The sequence below is a fragment of the Balaenoptera ricei genome, chromosome 1 (genome assembly GCF_028023285.1).
Source record: "Balaenoptera ricei isolate mBalRic1 chromosome 1, mBalRic1.hap2, whole genome shotgun sequence".
In the NCBI taxonomy this organism is placed as follows: domain Eukaryota; kingdom Metazoa; phylum Chordata; class Mammalia; order Artiodactyla; family Balaenopteridae; genus Balaenoptera; species Balaenoptera ricei.
Window position 1 is genome coordinate 138,879,496 of NC_082639.1, and position 19,147 is coordinate 138,898,642.

Below are 19,147 nucleotides of genomic sequence, written 5' to 3' on the forward strand. Positions count from 1 at the left end.
ACGGTTAGAGAGGAAGGAGGACCAGTGTTCAGGATATCACAGTGGAAGACCCACCTCACTTCATGCCAGCGTGAGGTGTGGGAAGGCAGACAGCCACTGCTAGAGAAGACTGCAGGGGAAACCACATCCTCCAGAGCTGCTAGGTTGTGCTTAGAACAAAAAGGTGAAGCGGACTATTGAGAAGAGATTGAGGTTACAGATGTTCGTGCTGAGGAGTGATCATGAGATTCAGAGAGCATGATGGAGGTTAAGTGAAGAAAAGGGGTCAGATTAGGGGATGGCCAGTGTCTGGAGTGAGAGTCTGAGAGAGGAGGAAGACGGAAGTTCAGAAGGACTAGGGTACATTTGGGAGCCTGGTATCTTAGGCAGCTTAAAATGATGAAAAAAGAACTGTAGTAGCACAGAGTGGGTTTTACCAAGAAGACAGAACTCTGTGGAAGCCCTCTCACCCTTCAGTCCTCTAGTGGGCTGTGTCAAAGTTGGAGAAGAATTGGTCTTATCCATTCGTGAAAGGTAGGCCTGGATCAGTAACTCCATGGTCCCATTAATGTCCCTTCCTATCCTTTGACCAACTTTTCACTTTCTATCATCCCTCCACGGCCTCATTGTCTTTTTGCCCAACTTAGATCTCTTGATCCATCACTATAATCACTTCCTTGCATGTTCTCTTCAGCTTACCCTTTGCCTCTTCTTCATGCCCATGGCCATTCCTATAGTTCAGAACCTCATCTACGCTTACCTGATTTTCTCACATAACTAGTCTTCCCATCTGCGTTCTCAGCTCTGCTCCCTGATTCACGATCTATGCTGCTTGCGTGAGTGCACATCGTCATGTCGTATCACTCCGCTGCTTAAAATCCTTCACTGGTTTCTGACTACGTGGGACAGAGCCCAAACCACTGCCTCCCACCCAGGGCGGCAGTGTGAGGCATTGGAAAGAACCCGCGAGCCTGAGCTCTACCACTGCTCATGGCAAGGCTTTGATCAAGTCACCAAACTTCTCTAAGCCCCCATTTGCTCCTTCTAAAATTGTTGAACAATTAGAATAATTTTCTAACGTGAAGGATTTCTGGGAAGTTCAAATTAGAAAATGTGTAGACAGCATGAGCCACAGCACAAATGGACCTTGAAAAGGGATAATTCCTCTTCTAAACTAAATGGGAAGGCAATTGAAGACCTACTATCCCTGTGGTCTTTTTAGTTTCAGCTCCAAATGCTCCTTTTACACTCTTCTCAACCCTTGTTTCCCCCCTCAACCCTTCACTTACCATTTATACCATGTAAGCCAGTCCTATCTACCTCCTAGTCTTTGTTCAAATATGCCATGCTCTTGTGTCTCCCTTCCCTGGTATCTGCTGTCTTTTTTGCTTGCAATCCTCGTCTGTTCACTTGAGTGGCTCTTCCTAACCCTTCTTTGCTCGGCTCAAAAAGGCAACTCTTTTGTGAAGCCTTTCCTGACTCCCAAGGTAGTTAAATGTTCCTCTTCAGTGTTTCAAACACATGCCTCCTTTATAGGGATTATCATTTGAACTGATTGCTAGCTAACATGAGAGCCTCTGAAACTATGAGATCCTTATGGAAGGGACTGGGTCTCAGGCATCTTTGGTTCCCAGTAAGAGTACAGAGCTTGCCACATTATGGATAATGAGTAAAGGTTTGCTGAGTGAATGAATGAGTCACTGACCCCACTTTTCACATGGGGTGGGCTCTTCTCAGTGTGTGTGCAAGTGCCTATAAGCATGTTAAGTTGAAAGAAACAAGGTAGATTCAGTATCAAGATGGTTTGTTAAGAGAACTCTGGTGAAGGATACCATAGATCTCTAAGAACAAGACACTAGATCCAATCCAGACACATAGGTATGGTAAAAGAACAGTAACTCTCCCAGGTTACTCTCTCTGTTTCTTGTTGGAACACGCCTCTACTTTTTCATCTCTACCTGCTTCATCTTCCTGCTTCTCTTGTTCAAGTTCTTTCCTCTGTTTATTCTAGACTTTCTGTACACCAGTGACTTCAGCCTACCTTTAGCTTTGTCTTGCTCTGAAGCTGACTCTGGCCCTGGCTGAACGTAATCTTTCTGTTCTGTCTCTCAGCCAGTGCCCTCAGGACAAGGACCCTTCTCTGGTTCATTGTAGTATCCTCAGTTCCTGGTACATAGTAGGTGCTTGATAATTATTTATTCTGAGTTTTGTAAGTGTCCGTAATCAACTCTTAAATTTTTTTTTTCTCTCAGTATCACAGTTCTAAATTCCCCAGAGAAAGAATCTGGTTCAGGATTCATCTTAGTCCAACACAAAGAGAGGGCGTTACATAATCTCAACCATGGCTTACCGGATTCACTTCTTTAGCAACGACTGTGGGTTATAGCGTGAGAGGTGGGCAGGCACTCAAATCCACGTCTGTTATAGTGCTTGTAGATGCACGTTCTAGAACTAGATGGGCCACTGCCCATCTCCTCCAAAGAAGGGCTATGGTCCTCGGAAGCCTCTTCTTGGAACTCCTCAGTCCCAGATGGAATGAGAGATGATTATTCAGCTTCCACTGAGCTGCTTGACCTGTAGCTGTTTCTGTTTGGGAGCACCGTGGGTTCTCCCCATGGGTTGCAATTCAGAGAACCATGAAAAAACAAGGCATTTCGTGTCTTCTCCCCCCTCTGCTCATCTCCACATAGTTTAGTGAGGTCTGGAAACCTGTGTGACCTGTCCAAGGACACACCCCTAGACTAAGGAGCAAAGGGAGGTGTTGGCATTCTGTTCCACAGCTCTGTTCCCTTGATAGGGTTGACCTGACCATTTTGTCCTGATAGTAATGGTGTCCCACAGGAGGCCATCTCTTTGCTTTAACACAACAGCATTTGCAGATCCAGACAGCAAGGTCCCCCTGCAGCACACCCTTGTAAACTCACACTCCTCTGCTGGTGCTTCAGCGCCTGCCACCTACTTCCCTCTCCTGAACATGCCTTCGCAGGGCTTGAGCTGGCTTCCAGCGTGGTCATTACTCTGGATGGAGGTGAGGGGCTCTGCCCACTTGCTCAGACTTGGTGAAGGAAAGACCCTCGAGCATATCTTCCTGTTGCTTGTTTCTCTAAGCAAAGGTGCTCTTACTTTCTACCCTTTGTTAGCAACTTCTTTTCACTAATGTGGAGAAAGAGGCACCCTGCCCCCTTTTGTTTATCCAACACATGCCCGAGACCCCACTGGACATCCCCCTCTGTTGCAAGGTTTACTCTGGTCAGTACATACCTCTGTTACAGGATTTGTCACATTAGACTGCAGCTGTTTACATGCCCATCTCCACCTGCCCACACACAACAGCAGGGCTTAGATCAGTGGGGACTCTGTCGCATGCATACAGTTCCAGGTCCCTTCACAGTGTCAGGTGTGTGGTGAGACACTCAGTAAAATGCCTGACTGATAGCGGAAGGCAGGTTACCTGGTTTAGTGGGAGACAAACTTACTCAACTGAGAAGACCGGGGATTGGGTTTCAGCCTTGATACTTACTATTCCTATGACCTTGAGAAGTTAGTTATTGAACTCCATGACATGGACTTTACCAACTGTTTTACTCACCTGTACCCAGCGCTTATATTCAGCTGATATGACCACATCAGTTATTAAAATATTAAAACACTTCCATACAAGCTGGTAAATCATCTTCACCCAATCTGCTGTGTGCCACCCTAACCACCTTTATCCCTCCCCTGGAACCACGGGATCTCCCCTAATAGTAACCAAAGGACTAATGTAACTCTGGACACCCTCAGAACCCTGCTTTGGCACTACGGCTGGCACCTCTCCTGATTAGTGACGTCCTACCTGCTGACACATATTGTGAATAACATATTGTAAATATCACCCCTTACTCTACCATAGGATGGGGGGGTGACACCAAATGATATAGTTCACATGAAAACACTTTGAAAACTGTAAAGGGCTGAATACATACTCATCCTATCCATAATTCCCAGGAAGGGATCAGAGCGCTGAAGGAAGGGAGGGGCCTATTTCCTAGTTGTAGCTCACCCTCTACTTAATTGAAGGCTGAGGAAGGACTTACTGGGGAGGGTTTGAGATGTTCATGAGCTGCCCGAAAAGAGCCCACATAAAAGTTCACGTGGATTGCAGGATGGCAAGATGGAGCGGTTCTCACAAGCGTTCTTAAAGTGACTTGTCCAAATTTCTCCCTGTAGCAGCCTGGGATTCAATTTGCAGCTCTTCGAATCACACACGCTCTCAGCCGTGCTCTCCTGGCCAGCCCTATCGCTCATGATTAGAAGCCCATTTCACTCGAGCTTAGCTTCGCAGGTGCCCCCCTAGGTAGGACAAGAGCAGCCAGGGAGTTAAGGGCAGGGGGAGGAGAGCAGGCTCACTGGAACGAGGGTTTGCACAATCTGGCATTTATGGAAAATTGGATGTGCTAATGAACCTGAGATCCATCAGGGCTTTCTGAAGGCAGGACTGTCTCTATCAACAGACCAATTAGCACACAATTATTTTCTCCTGAAAGCTTATCTGAGGCGCTCTTTGAATGCTTGCGCCTGAGTGAGCTGCACTTTCCATTACCTCTGGGGGCCCTCTTTATAATCTGCCAAAGCTGTCTGCCTCTTCTACAGGGAGAGGCACGGGGTTCTCTGCACCAACCTGCCAGGGACTCTGGAACTTTCATCACTCGGGGGGGAGGAGTCCTCAGCTCATCCTGCTTATCAAGTCAGTGCTCAGGCAATATCTGCAAGAGGACCCTCTCCAGCTCCCCTTCTCTTTCTCACCTCCTTGCTTCTCTAGGGAAGACAGAGGTGGCTCAGAGCAGAGTAGCAGGGGAAAGAGCAATGACTTTGGGATCTAGTAAAACCCGAGTGAGCCTTCCTCATTCGTGGAGATCTGGCTTGAGGCATTTCCTCTAACAGGAAATGAGCAGGGGATCATGGTCTTTGTCTCTTCCTCATTCCTGTCCTTGCGCCACAATTAACAAAGTGGAGCTACTCACACCCTTTCAATGACTTACCTAATTGATTATCCTCTTGTAGAACTGACCTTTGGAAATAGCAAAGTAAAGGTCAGAAAATCTCATCAGAGCCAGCCCCAGAATATTGAACAAGATGGCGGTGGGGGGGGTGGGAAGCAGATGGGTTGGTGGTAGATAGGTAGGCATAGTGGTAGGATAAAGGGGAGGAGAGTGGCTGTGCTATATTTGCCCCCTTGGGAGTCGTCCTACTTCTGCGTAAGGTGTGTAGCTTTCTCACCTGTTGCTGGTGAGTGTTCAACTCAGGAGTGGGTGGATAGAAAAGCCAGTGCAGAACTCAGGACAGTAAGGTGGCCAGCTTACCTGGAGGTGGGGACAGGCAAATCTCCCAAATACCACACTCACCATCCCACTGCCCTTCAGCCCACCCCATTCCAAGAGAGGCAGGGTTCCCCAGAATAGCTGGGCTAGTCCTTGGCTACAGCTCTTCTTATAGGAATTTTTGCACCGTATAGATAAAGAAGACTTTACCTTGACATAAGCCTGATTCTGCCTTCCCACTGCAGTTTGACAACTAGCCAATCAACAGCTCACTCAATACAGAGACATTATTCAGCACCAAGTGCCCATCTGTGGAGGGAGGTAGGCTCACGTGGAACACCAGGATTATAGAAACACGTTTCCTTGTCTGTAAACTCCTTATGGTAGTGACCGTGTCTTACTCACTGTGAGTTTTGGATTCTCCTTGAATATGTAATAGATGAATAAATGAGTGAAAGAATAAATGAATGAGTCAAATGAATCGTAGCCCTGCAGGTGACTCACTGTGTGACCTTGAAGAAATCATTTAACCTATCTGGCCTTGGTTTCCTCATCTGTAATATAGGATAATAATATCTAAAGTGTATACAATTTGTCTTACCCCATGTTCACATTCTGAAGAGAGGGCAGATCACTAAAATACTTTGGATGAACTGGTCTGTTTACACTTGTTTTTTAGAGTGATATTATCTAAATGGGTTTACCTCATTTTAATTTTCTTTAGCCCTTTGACGTGCCCTCACAGGAGGCACGGGGCTTTGAACTGGAGTCTGAGGACTAAAAAGTCAAAATCCTGTTTCAGCTACTCAACAGCTCTGTGGTCTCAGGTACTGTAACTCTCGGAACCTTGGTTTCCTTCTTTGAAGAGTGATAGTAGTGGGATTTGTCTCCGAGTTAGTGTGAAGGTTAAATGGGATGATCTTGGAGGATGAACTTGGAAACTGTGCAGAGGTTTCCTGCCTCTGTCATGGCCTTGATCCCGTCCCCCATCCATGCTGGGTCTTGCTGCCTCTCATGCACTGTGTCTATTGCTTCCCCTTGGTCTTGGTCTGCAGTTACCTCTTTTTCTCCCAATTCCCCCCTTCCCTCACATCCCTCCTCATCCTTCAAGACCAATTTATGGATCACCTTCTCCACGAAGCCTTCTCAGACTCCTTTAAGCTACAAGGTTCTCTCCCTTCTCTCTGTTTACTGTATTAGTCTGTGTCATACCATCTCTCACTTAATTACACTCTTCCATGTGTATTTTTTAAAGACTAAGTATACTAAATTCTCTTTAAACATGTCGCTTATACTTTGGTATTCACCACGGTAACTAGTAGGATGGCAGACAATTACAGTACACACTTTCAAGCCCATGGGTTGTAGATCATGCTGCCCCTTTTTTTTTTTTTTTTGGCCGCGCTGTTCAATCCCTGGTTTTAGTTTTCCCCAACCAGGGATTGAACCTGGGCCCTCAGCAGTGAAAACCCAGAATCCTAACCACTGGACCACCAGGGGTGCTGCCCCTTCTTTTTCTCAGAGTATTTTCCCTCCCTTCTCTTTTTGTCCACTTTCTACTCATCTTTAAAGACCAACTCAGTTGGTGTCTCCTCTGAAACTCCTTCCCTTGTTTAGAGCTGTGGTTTCCTCAGGGCTCCTCCTGACACTTTGCTTCTGCTCAATGTGGATGTGTATCAGTCAGTTGGATATGTACCTGCCTCCCCGACAGGTTGTAACCTCCTGGAGGACACACTACATAACTTGTACACCTTTGTGCCCACCTCTCCACCCCCCAAAGCCTGGAACAGATTACTCCTACATTCTCTAATTTATTGAGTACCTGCTATGTGCCAGGCACCCTGTGAAGTGCTATTGAGAACATCGTGAGCAAAATAACTATGAGCTTACCTCCGTGGAGCCTTTAGTGTGTGGAGGACCCAGGCTTTAACTAAATACTCGCAGAAAAGGATGGAAAACTGCAAGCTGTATGCTCGTTGCGGAGCTGAGGTGCCCGGAGCTAGGAGAGAAGGTCAGAGGTATCAGGGCCAATTTCCTTGAAGAACTCCGAGAAAGGCACGCTAGGAATGTTTGCTAAATTGTAGGGAATTGAACAGTGGCTGCCCAATAAATACTCGTTGATTGTTTGATTGATTTTTGGCAAAGCCTCTGGAGATCCTGAGAAGAAAGGGCCTCAGGTCCCCATCATTCTTATTACATAATTATTTCAGTGCGTTTAAAGCTCCCCATTTTTCATCTTATACTTTAAACATCAGGGAAAAACTGATAGGCCAACTTTATAATATTTTAAAATGACTCTATGGTGTTTTGTAATATTACATAGCTATAAGAGTTTATGTATATTTAATATACTTATTAAAATATGCAGTAAGCCCATGGCTGATTTTCTCTAAGGACGTCTCAGTGCCGAGGTGGGACTTAAATGTTTAATATTAATAATAATACTCATAGCTCATATTTCTCTAGTGCTTTTCATCTTCGGGATCCCTAAAGCCTGTGAGCACCACATCAAGTGGATGCAGCTGGGCTTGCCGGCGGGCTGACAGCATCCTCATCTGGCCTCCTTTCTTCCTCTGGGGGAGGAGAAGGGGGAACTCCAACACAGAGGTCCAGCTTCCACTGCCTACATTGAGTTTCCTCTTCTAGACTGGAATTCCCTCTGGCTCCCTCTGAAAGGCTTCCAATTATGTACAACTGCTGCTGCCAGCCCTATACCACTGATACTCCCTGTCTTAGAACAAGGGAAAAAGTGGCTTTATGCTCCTGGGGTAGGGAGATACATGCCCTTCCTTGGGCTGGTCCAGGACAGGACATAGAGCCTGAGATTGGCTGACCGGAAAAGGGAAATGCAAAGGGAAGGTCTCAGCTTGTTATATAAACCCACCCCCTGTCCTTCCTTCTCTAGGTCACGGAGACCAGGACCGGTCCCCTGGGCTGCAGCAACTACGACAACCTAGACTCGGTCAGCTCTGTCCTGGTACAGAGTCCGGAGAACAAAGTGCAGTTACTCGGTAAGGTGCCCTGTGATGTTTTCACACTTTCCATACACGGTAAAAAAAAAACAAAAAAAAACAAACTTGGATCACCAAGAGGAAAAAGTCCTGCCTGCCCCATTTGGCTAAACCCTTCTGAAGACAAGAACTACCACTAGTTCTGGAACTTGTATTTAACAACTTTCCATCATTCTTTTGAGAAAACTTCTGACATGGTTCACTTTACACCTCGACCATTGCTCAAACCACTGGACACCCAAATCCACCCACCTCCCAGTCCTTCCCAAGACCTCTGTCACTATCCTACAGCAACAACACATCCATCGTTATACACCTTGATCTCGTTGGCAATCTCCTTTGTTGTAAAGAACCCTCTGCTTTATCCTAAGTATACATTGGGGAATAGCTGGCCTTTGCAGAGTGGTTATGGGGCACCGTCTCTAGCTTGACTAAGAGCTACACAAACTGTGGGACCATTGGTTACCCTGAGAGTGTTCTCTGCTTTCTGTTACTAGTCTGCAGTCTTCCAAGGGAGATCAAAGCCAGGATAAGAGTTTGAGAGGAATAGGAGCCTTAACCGGGGACAGAACAGGCAGAAACAGAAAAGCGAAAGGAATGGGAATGACCGTAGGTCTGGAGGCTGGGAGATAAGGGGAGGCACTCAGCTGCTCTCTGTCCCCCAAGCATCCTGGGGGCAGAGCCATGCAAACTGATTCAGACAGAGCTGTTTGGCAATGGGAAAAGTTTATTCTTCTTAAGGCCTGAGTTGGACTCTGTTTAAGATATTACTGTCTTGGTATTATGAAATCAATAGCCATCACCCAGGATCTATGATTACAAATTCCAGGCAACCTGAGCCAGACGCAACCCCTCAATGCTTTAGGCATCAAGAAACATACAAGGGCTTCCCTGGTGGCGCAGTGGTTGAGTCTGCTTGCCAATGCAGGGGACACGGGTTCGAGCCCTGGTCTGGAAAGATCCCACATGCCGCGGAGCAACTGGGCCCGTGAGCCACAACTACTGAGCCTGCGCGTCTGGAGCCTGTGCTCCGCAACAAGAGAGGCCACGATAGTGAGAGGCCCGCGCACCGCGATGAAGAGTGGCCCCCACTCACCACAACTAGAGAAAGCCCTCGCACAGAAATGAAGACCCAACACGGCAATCAATCAATCAATCAATAATAATAATAATAATAATAAATAAACAAACCCAAAGTTTTAAAAAAAAGAAACATACAAAAAGGAGGAAAAGGCTCCTGTATTTAAAGCCGCCCAATGCAATTAGCCTCCCTCTTCTCTCAGGTCCCTGGATGGGCTGGGTTTGTGTCTGGAAATTAGTTATGAGTGAAGTTCAGAGTGTCTGGTGGTTCATTTGGAATAGTTTATGCCATTTAATTTTATAGCCCATCACTCATGCAGACATTGCTCAGGGCACTTATTCTGTAGCAATAGGAAACGTTATGGTGAGGAGGAGGGAGCTGATGGGGGAGGTGAAAGGAAAGGACTTGGAGAGGAGTGAGTGTTGAAAGCAAGCATGTGTGGACAGTACGCATGGGGAGGGCTGCTCAAGTGCCACTGTGGGCACATCGTCAAGAAAGGAAAGTTTAGGAGCAGTTCAGAACAGGAGGTAGATCACAAACAAGGACAACAAACATCTACCGCAGCTGCAATTCTAAGTTATATTTTGAGGTCTGCTGAGACTGGGTTACATACTTTGGGCTCTCTGATTTCCTGCCAAGGACAAGGTCAAGGGTGTGACAATAAAGAGCTGGCAGACATCTGATGAAAGGGGAGCTCATCCCGTCCAGAAGTCCTCGCGTCCCTCCCTCTCCTGGCACAGTTTCTCCCAGTGTCCCTGCTGGGAGAGCCTCCTGCAGGTCTGACCTCGAACCGGGCTGAGCTGCAGCCAAAGGCATGCCCGTCCTTCATTCACCTCTTGATATGCTCCCAACAGCCACCCTGTGTGGCTTGAAGCCGACTAGGAGTCTATTCTGCTGCTGGTGAACCAATATCCACCACAGATGGGTAGGAAAACTGAAGCTTGGAGCAATTTAGTGGGTTATATTCAAGACCAGAGGCAGCTAATTAGAAAAGAGAGCTGAGAGACCTTCGTATCTATCCAGGCTCGACTGAACTTGGGGCATCCATCGCCATCTTGCTTTCACATCGCGTTAAGGGTTAAACCCTGAGATAGGCAGCCAGTCCCAGTTATGCAGTATGACCCAATGGGACAAGGACAGGGTCTGTCACCAAGCTGACTTTACCAGCACTGTGACTTGGGCAGGTCACCATGGTCACTGGGCTGGGATTTCCTCATTATAAGAGCCTCAGTATGACCACAGTGTTGCTTGTAGTTGTATATGGAAAGTGCTTGGTATAGTGCCTGGCCACTGTGTACCCATAACACCTTGTCCCTACCTCCTAAGCAGGGCAGCCTCCTTGGTCATCGGGGCTAAGGTGGGAGGCCCAGGAGGGTCAGCATTCAGAAGTATCCTAGCAGGCCTGCGGCTCATCTCAGAGAAGCTAGAAACAGGATGGCAATTGGAGGCAGAGCAAAAAAGCCCATCAAACCTTGATTCTTCCCCCACGAGGGCTATAAGCTCTTCCTTTATCTGAAACATCTTCCCATTTCCATCCTAGAAACGCTGACGTGTAGCCAATAAGCCCGTTCATATGATATGCACGCTCTCAATTTGGCTGATGTGAGGGGTTCGACTAAGCCTTGAGCTTTGATGTGCCCCATCTGTCACTGGGACAGCAATAACCCTCTGTCCCAACCAGCTCAGCAGGATCAGGGCCTGGGGTGGCCATTCTTGGGCCCAGGATGCACAAGTCAGCAGAACCCCAGCTGGGGATCCTGCAGCCTTGGGTGTGGGAAACCGAGTACTCCCTGGCCCTGCCAGGCAGTTCCCCGACACGTCCTTTCCTTAGGCCTGCAGGTGCTGCTGCCCGAGTACCTGCGGGAGCGCTTCGTGACCGCTGCGCTCAGCTACATCACATGCAGCTCTGAGGGCGAGCTCATCTGCAAGGAGAATGACTGTTGGTGCAAGTGCAGCCCCACCTTCCCAGAATGCAACTGTCCTGACGCTGACATCCAGGCCATGGAGGACAGCCTGCTGCAGATCCAGGACTCCTGGGCGACTCACAACCAGCAGTTTGAGGAGTCAGGTGAGCAGTCAGTCAGCCCAGGTTTCCTCCCTGTCAATGGGAGGTGGCTGAGAGGTGCGGGGTAAGAACCCGGGGCACTCAGCTTGGCTCCTGGCTCAGCCACTTAACTGGCTGGGTGACCTCCAGCAGGTTATATGACCACCCCAAGTCTGAACTCATTTTCTTTTTTTGTATATGCAAACAGACCTAATACCTACCAAAGTGATGCGTTTCAAGGACTTAATAAGCTAAGGTAAATATAATTGAGGCCAGAGGCCTTGTCTGTCTTGTTTGCCACAGATTCCACAGTGCCTGCACATAAGGTGCACAGTGAATATTTGTTGAATGAATGAGGCACATAGCATGTTTCTAGGAGGCACCTAGTACATGCTGGTGATTGCTTATTGCAGGTATAACTGATATCAATGTCACCTTGAGACTTAGATTCAGAGGGCTTGGTTTTGAGTTCTTATTCCGTGTTATGGCTTGAATGTTTGTAGCCCCTCAAATTCATATGTGGAAAATCTGATGCCCAAGGTGATGGTATTAGGAGGTGGGGACTTTGGGATTTGATTAGGTCATAAGAGCCGAGCCTTCATGAACGGTATCAGTGCTCATATAAAAGAGGCCCCAGAGAGATCCCTTACCTCTTCCAACATGTGAGGACCCAGCAAGAATTTTGCCATCTGCAACCCAGAGGAGGGCCTTCACCAGAACCTGCCAGCAGCATCCTGACCTTGGACTTCCGGCCTCTGAAAATACATTTCTGTTGTTTATAAGCCACCCAATCTGTGATATTTTGTTATAACATCTTGGACAGACCTAACACACTCTATTACTGATCCTTTGTATGACTTTGGTTTAGCCATTCAGCTCCTCAGTGCCTCCATTTCTTCATCTGTAAATGAGGGAAAATGATAATAATAGGTGGATGGATGGCTCATATGGAATAATGTAGATAAAATTAAAGTATAAAGAACTCTGCATGATATACTCATACATTTCAATATTTAATGAATAATAGTTATATGGATATATCTCAAAAAACAATATTGGATAAAACAAAACAAATGAAAAAGGTTATGTATTATATACATATTTGTATTTATATAACATTTATATGTAATACTATAATAACATGTTAAATATACATATTTAGTACTATTTATTTGATGTTTAAAACATACTAGCCAATACTTAATATTTTTATGGATAAATATATTTCTAGAAAACGTTAAAAAATATATGATAGTAATAAAGAAAACATTCAAGAGAGTAGTTACATCTAGATAAAGATGGAGGGGGAAGTTTAGGGCCTTCAAGTATATTTGCTTTGCCTTATTTCTTTAAAAAAAAATCTGAATTCAATATGGCAAAATGGCAAACTCTAGGTGGTGGGCACATGGGAGTTTATCTTGTTATTCTCTGTGCTGTTTTGTATACCTAAGTGTTTTATAAAAAGAACTATGCACACACTACTAGTTGTTAATGTCATTACTAGGTATGATTTTTCCAATCATCTGGGTGAGGGATGAAGAATCAGGGGCTTGAGAAATCAGAATGAGCTGAGGCCTCAGGCATTGCCATCTCAGGTCTTAAACAAGGCATTCAGTTGCTAAGGAGAATATCATATTCCGGCCCCCCAGCTGCATTGGACCAATGGTGGTGGGATGTGTTAGGTAATGCTCGAGTATGTGGGAAAGGACTTTGGGCTTTCAGCACTATGAATTACTGCCAGTGAGTGAAGGAGGACTATGCAGACCCCCATCAGGAGACGTGATGGCTGCAGATTCCAAGTAAAAGCAGGTCCATGGACAGAGATCTGAGCATGAATTCAGAAAACACATTGTGCCCAGGAAGCCCTGAGGAGGACTCAGGCTTGCAGTAGGAGCTAAGAACCAGAAAGCACATTGCTTCTGGATTAGCTTCGAGGAAGAATGGGTGTCTGGCCAAGAGGTGAATCTCAAAAGAGAGGAAAGGTGTCCTAGAGTCAGAGACAAGGACATGGAGGGAAGAGGCTGGTCTCAGGGACTGAAAGGCTTCTAAGAAGACTTCTGAGCTGGGTGCTCCCTCTTCTGTGTCTGCATTTGCCAGTTTTGCCCGCCCTCACCTTCGTGAGTGCCTCACACCTTCCCTAAGGGTGCGGTGGTGTGATTGAAGAAGATTGTGGATGAATTATAAGGCGGTATAAAGGGCAAGAGAGATGCATCCCAAGGTCATTGGCCCCGTGGGTGGTGGCAGAGATGTGTTTTGAAATTCAGAAGCATATTAGAAACAGGAAGGATGGGAAAGAATCCATATCTTATGGTACGTCAATCACCTCTGAATAAGGCTGTTGGAAAAGAAAGAAATAAAAGAGCCCTGGAGGGTGGATGTGAAGCCTCCTTCCTTCCTCATACAGTAACTGAAGGGCGGGCTGGGTCTGGGGGTAGTGGGGAGGTCCTCCTGCCCATCCAGTGTCCCCCTCAGCTCAGCTCTCATGTTCTTACCCGCAGAGGAATTCCAGGCCCTGCTGAAGCGGCTGCCGGATGACAGGTTCCTGAACTCCACAGCCATCTCCCAGTTCTGGGCCATGGACACCAGCCTCCAGCACCGCTACCAGCAGCTGGGAGCCAGCTTGAAAGTGCTGTTCAAGAAGACCCATCGGATCGTCCGCCGGCTCTTCAACCTCTGCAAGCGCTGCCACCGGCAGCCCCGCTTCCGCCTGCCCAAGGAGAGGTGAGCACCCCAGATGCCCGAGCCAGAGCACGTCACCCACGACAGCCACTGAGGCCGGGGAGGACCCCTGTCCAACACAACAGAGCTGGGCATGCTGACCCACACACGGCCTGTTAGAGTCTCCTGTTATCTTGACCTACTTGCGTGTCATTCTCAGTTATGAGTTGCATCTGAAGTGAGAGAGAAAAAAACAAAGAGGCTAACTTTACTTTTATATAAATTATAGTCGATTCGAATGTTATTCTAATAATACTCTAATTCTCACTCATTTCTATTTTAATAAGTCTTTTAGGAAAGAAGAGGGTGGAGTTAAAGGTTTTAGACCAATTGCGTATGATGAGAAGCACACACAATAGATTGTTTCCAACAAGTGACTCTGCTCTGAGTCACAGGAGGGAGGCGAGCTGAGGCCCTGTGCCCTCGGGAGCAGAGTGGGGCTGGATTGTCAGAGGCCCTCATGCATCCATCCATCCGCTCCTTCACACGTGCATCCAACAAGCCTTTAATGAGTCCACCTCGTATGTCCTAATATTAAGCAGTGAGGGATATTTGTTAATTGAGAAGATATAATAAATATACAGGAACATCAAAATTATAAAATGATTATGTGGCAGCCCCTTAAAAGCATGTTCGTGGACCATAAATCAAAGGCATGGTCTAATAATAGTAAAGGTCAGAGAGAAAAGCCACCCAGGAGAAGGACCTCTTGGCCAGATTGTGTGGGAGGAAATGGAAGTGGGCTGGTGTGTGTGAGCCAGAGCATTCCAGGAGGGGGCGCTGCCCTCACAGCAACCCAGGGGTGCACTTCTAACTGAGGCACAGGTAACGAGGGACATATGAGTGAGAGGACAGACCAGCAAGGGCATTTGAGAAAGGTTCTTTTTTTTTTTTTTTTTTTCCCAACAAATAGTTAGGAAATGCTTACCAGGCACCAGGAACAATCCTAGTTTCTGAGAATATGTTGGGGAATAATGCACGGTCCCTACTCTCATGGCATTTGCAGGGAAGCTATCTCTGAACAGGTCAACAATAACTGAACACAATCCATTTTGATAATGAACATTGCTAAGGATCAAGTCAAAGCAGGGTGATGTGACAGAGAGGGACTGGGTGATGCTTTGGACAGGGGAGTAACTGAAGAGTTCTTTGAGGAGGTATCGTAAGAGCTGAAGTCTAAACCTTAAGAGGGAGCCAGCCATAGAAAAGTCCTATCCTTGGTGGGAGAGTTCTAGAAAGGAGAGAGACTGTGAAGGGGGAAAGAGGTTGGCATGCCACTGGAAAGTTTGGAGAGCCAGTTGTTGGAAGATCTTATTTAAGAGGCTGAAAACTAGATTGGATACGAAAGACGTTGCAGATCTTCTGTAGGCTTTTGAATAAGGGAATGAGGTGGTACTTGGGAGGGAGGAGCACAAGTTTGCTGTCAGACATTTCTGGCGCTGATCCATCAGACACCCAGCTCCAGGACTTGTTTGGTTATCCCAAAGTGGTAAAGTAGGGTTTCTGTCATTCAGAGAACCTGGGGCTTTTATCTTCCTTATCACCTATTAGTCACATCTCCTGCCACCCTCAGGGAAGCAGCAGTGTGTGGCTTCCTATGACTCTTGCTTCATTTTTATCCCCCCTCCCAAAGGTCTTTGTCCTACTGGTGGAACCGTATCCAATCCCTCCTCTACTGTGGAGAGAGCACCTTCCCTGGCACCTTCCTGGAACAGAGCCACAGCTGCACCTGCCCCTACGACCAGTCTTCCTGCCAGGGCCCCATCCCTTGTGCCTTGGGCGAAGGGCCCGCCTGTGCCCACTGTGCCCCAGACAACAGCACACGCTGTGGGAGCTGCAACCCAGGCTACGTGCTCGCCCAGGGCTTGTGCCGCCCCGAGGTGGCCGAGTCGCTGGAGAACTTTCTGGGGCTGGAGACAGACCTGCAGGACCTGGAGCTGAAGTACCTGCTGCAGAAGTGGGACAGCCGCATCGAGGTGCACTCCATCTTCATCAGCAATGACATGCGCCTGGGCAGCTGGTTCGACCCTTCCTGGAGGAAACGCATGCTGCTCACCCTGAAGAGCAACAAGTACAAGCCCGGGCTGGTGCACGTGATGCTGGCCCTGTCCCTGCAGATCTGCCTCACCAAGAACAGCACCCTGGAGCCTGTCATGGCCATCTACGTCAACCCCTTTGGGGGCAGCCACTCTGAGAGCTGGTTCATGCCCGTGAACGAGGGCAGTTTCCCAGACTGGGAAAGGACTAATGTGGATGCCGTCGCCCAGTGCCAAAACTGGACTATTACCTTGGGCAATAGGTGGAAGACCTTCTTTGAGACAGTCCATGTTTACCTACGGAGCCGAATCAAGTCCCTGGATGACAGCTCCAACGAGACAATCTACTACGAGCCTCTGGAGATGACCGATCCCTCCAAGAACTTGGGCTACATGAAAATCAACACCTTGCAGGTCTTTGGCTACAGCCTGCCCTTTGACCCGGATGCCATCCGGGACTTAATTCTCCAGTTAGACTACCCATATACTCAAGGTTCCCAGGACTCTGCCCTCTTGCAGCTCATCGAGCTTAGGGACCGGGTCAACCAGCTTTCTCCGCCTGGCAAGGTGCGGCTTGACCTTTTCTCCTGTTTGCTCCGGCATCGGCTCAAGCTGGCCAACAATGAGGTGGGCAGGATCCAGTCCTCTCTGAGGGCTTTCAACTCCAAGCTGCCAAACCCTGTGGAGTATGAGACAGGCAAACTCTGTAGCTAATGGGGGACCCACTCCAGCGCCGGGCAGGGAGGGGATCCATGAATCCGGGGTGCAAAGATCTAAGCCCTCACCTTAGTGCCAGCGGGGTGTTCCCTTAACACTGCACCCAGCAGATGGGACTCGGGGCTTGAACTGAAGCAGGCAGGAGAGAAAGAAACAGCCGCTGCACACATGCACACACCACGCGTGTGCACACATGCACACACCACGCGTGTGCACACACACACACACACTCACAAGGGGAGGCGAGCACTCAGCAGCCTGGGATCTGTAAAGTCGGTGCTTTCTCACATGAATGCAGTTGAAGGAGAGGGAGCCAAGGGAGAGCTTCAGAAAAGGAACCAGCCCAACCGTGCAACACACAAATTCTTAAAAGTGATTCTTAGCATTCAAGAAAGCAAGAGGGAACAACAATGCGAGGGGTGGGAGCACCGCCTCCCCCTCTGTGGAGTCACTTTTGTATTCTTTTTAGCCAGATTTCTTAAATGGTGTTGTTTCATGATTCCCCACAGTGGTTCTTACTTTTTGTTCGCTGCCTCCTCTGAGCCCTGCAGACACGGACCGCTCCTCAGGCCAGCTCCGTCGAGGAAACGGGGGGTAACGCCCGCAGAGGACCCCTCGGGGCAGCAAGGCAGCCCTGCTGCCCTCCCTCTCCCTCGGCCCCCTCGCTTCCTTGGGCTCTCCGGTGTCAGGGCCTGGCTGGTTCCACGTTCCCCTTGTGGTCCAGCCAGAGCTCCTCTCCCAGCAGCATCTGTTCTGTCCAAGAAAGCAGCTCTGTCAAGTTAGAGACGATGTATAGGGAAATGTTCTTTTTTAAAAAACAAAAAACAAAAAATATTTATTTTGTGATTGTTTTTCTTGTCAATCTGCTCCAGCCACATGAACATATGAGTAAAAACTTGCCTGGTTTAATATATATATGTTTTAAAAAGGCTGTTTTTTAGGGGAAAAATGAGAGAGAAAAGAGGGGGGAAAAAAGAGTATAGTTCCCTGGGCTGCCTGGATTTTTAAAAATTGGGTGTCCATGCATGGGAGGATATTGCTATATAGGAGGCTGGTTGATCCGTGTACACACAAGTGCATGCATGTCTGGCTTGACTGTGTGTGTGTGTGTGTGTGTGTGTGTGTGAGAGAGAGAGAGAGAGAGAGAGAGAGAGAAGGAGAGAAATTGACATTAAATAAAGAATGGAGTGAGGCAGAACTCTTCCAGAGAGTTATCTGGCTTGCCCACCTCCTTTTTTCCCAGGTGTGAGGGCTAACACGGGTCCGACAACCAGGATAGGCCACTATCAGGAGAGTAGTAGAAAAGTTCTTGCTTTCCAGGAGAACTGTAGCCTCTGTGCCTAGGGCAAATGCCTGCTAACAGGGGTTCCTCTTTGCCTGCACTGCTGTGGACATCAGGAGAATTTTTCATCTTGTGCATCTTATGGTCTGGGATCGCCTTTGAGGAAATTGGGAACCATGCAGACATGGCCTTGGTTTTCTCCATTCTGTCTGATTACTACTTTCCCAGCCTAAAAATCACGTTTGACATAAGCCACACAGAACAATGCATCATTCTCCCTTAGTGCCTCCCCCAGGTGGTATGAGAAGCATTTCATAGCAGATCTTTTGGAGAACCGATTCTCTGTCTGTTCTCCACATGATCCAAGTACAATGTGTAGGCATGACAACCCCCATTTTATTCAGGCGAAAGTCACCACGTAAATACTAAGTACCTCATTCCCTACCTGTGGTACATCTTGGTTGGTACAAAATGAACTGGGAGACAGAAAGGATGGTCATGTCTCTCTGCCCAGAGCCATCTACGTTTATTGTTGCAAAGGGAGGAATTCAGCAGTCTATTACTGCACCATCAATCCAGGAGGACCTGAAATCCTTGGTAGATAAGCAGCCTAGGGCATTTCTTTCTTCACAACTCCCCTGAAGGCTTCTAATGTAGAAATACAGAGTGATGGAATGATTTAGGGATGAACACAGGTATTGGCTGCCTATTTCTGGTTCAGCCACTTCTTACTTTGGGGAGTTTTGTGTCAAGCTCCTCGTCTGCGAAAGATGGAACCAACAGATGTCATTTTCATCAGTGGGGGTGTTGATGTGCCAGAGAAGTGTGCTTTTGTTGGGAAAGGGGTTGCAACTGGTAGGAAGGCTTTGATACCTTCCCAGGATGGGGTTTGAGAGGTGTAAGGCAGATAGATAGGAGAGTCTGATTGTAGCATTCTGAGTGTGCATATCTATATGCTGTAGGAGTGGGTGGGCAGAGG

General features: G+C 47.6%; 1 protein-coding gene across 1 annotated transcript in view; it reads left to right on the forward strand.

Moving 5' to 3' along the window:
• The window catches only part of BRINP2 (BMP/retinoic acid inducible neural specific 2), a 116,648-nt gene extending 98,994 nt beyond the window's left edge, over positions 1–17,654 (forward strand). Inside the window, exons 5-8 of the mRNA XM_059903685.1 lie at positions 8,185–8,290; positions 11,203–11,439; positions 13,914–14,136; positions 15,767–17,654. Of these exons, the coding sequence (XP_059759668.1) occupies positions 8,185–8,290; positions 11,203–11,439; positions 13,914–14,136; positions 15,767–16,883 (1,683 nt within the window). The 3' untranslated portion in view covers positions 16,884–17,654. The remainder of the gene's footprint in view (positions 1–8,184; positions 8,291–11,202; positions 11,440–13,913; positions 14,137–15,766) is intronic.
• Positions 17,655–19,147: the final 1,493 nt, after the last annotated feature.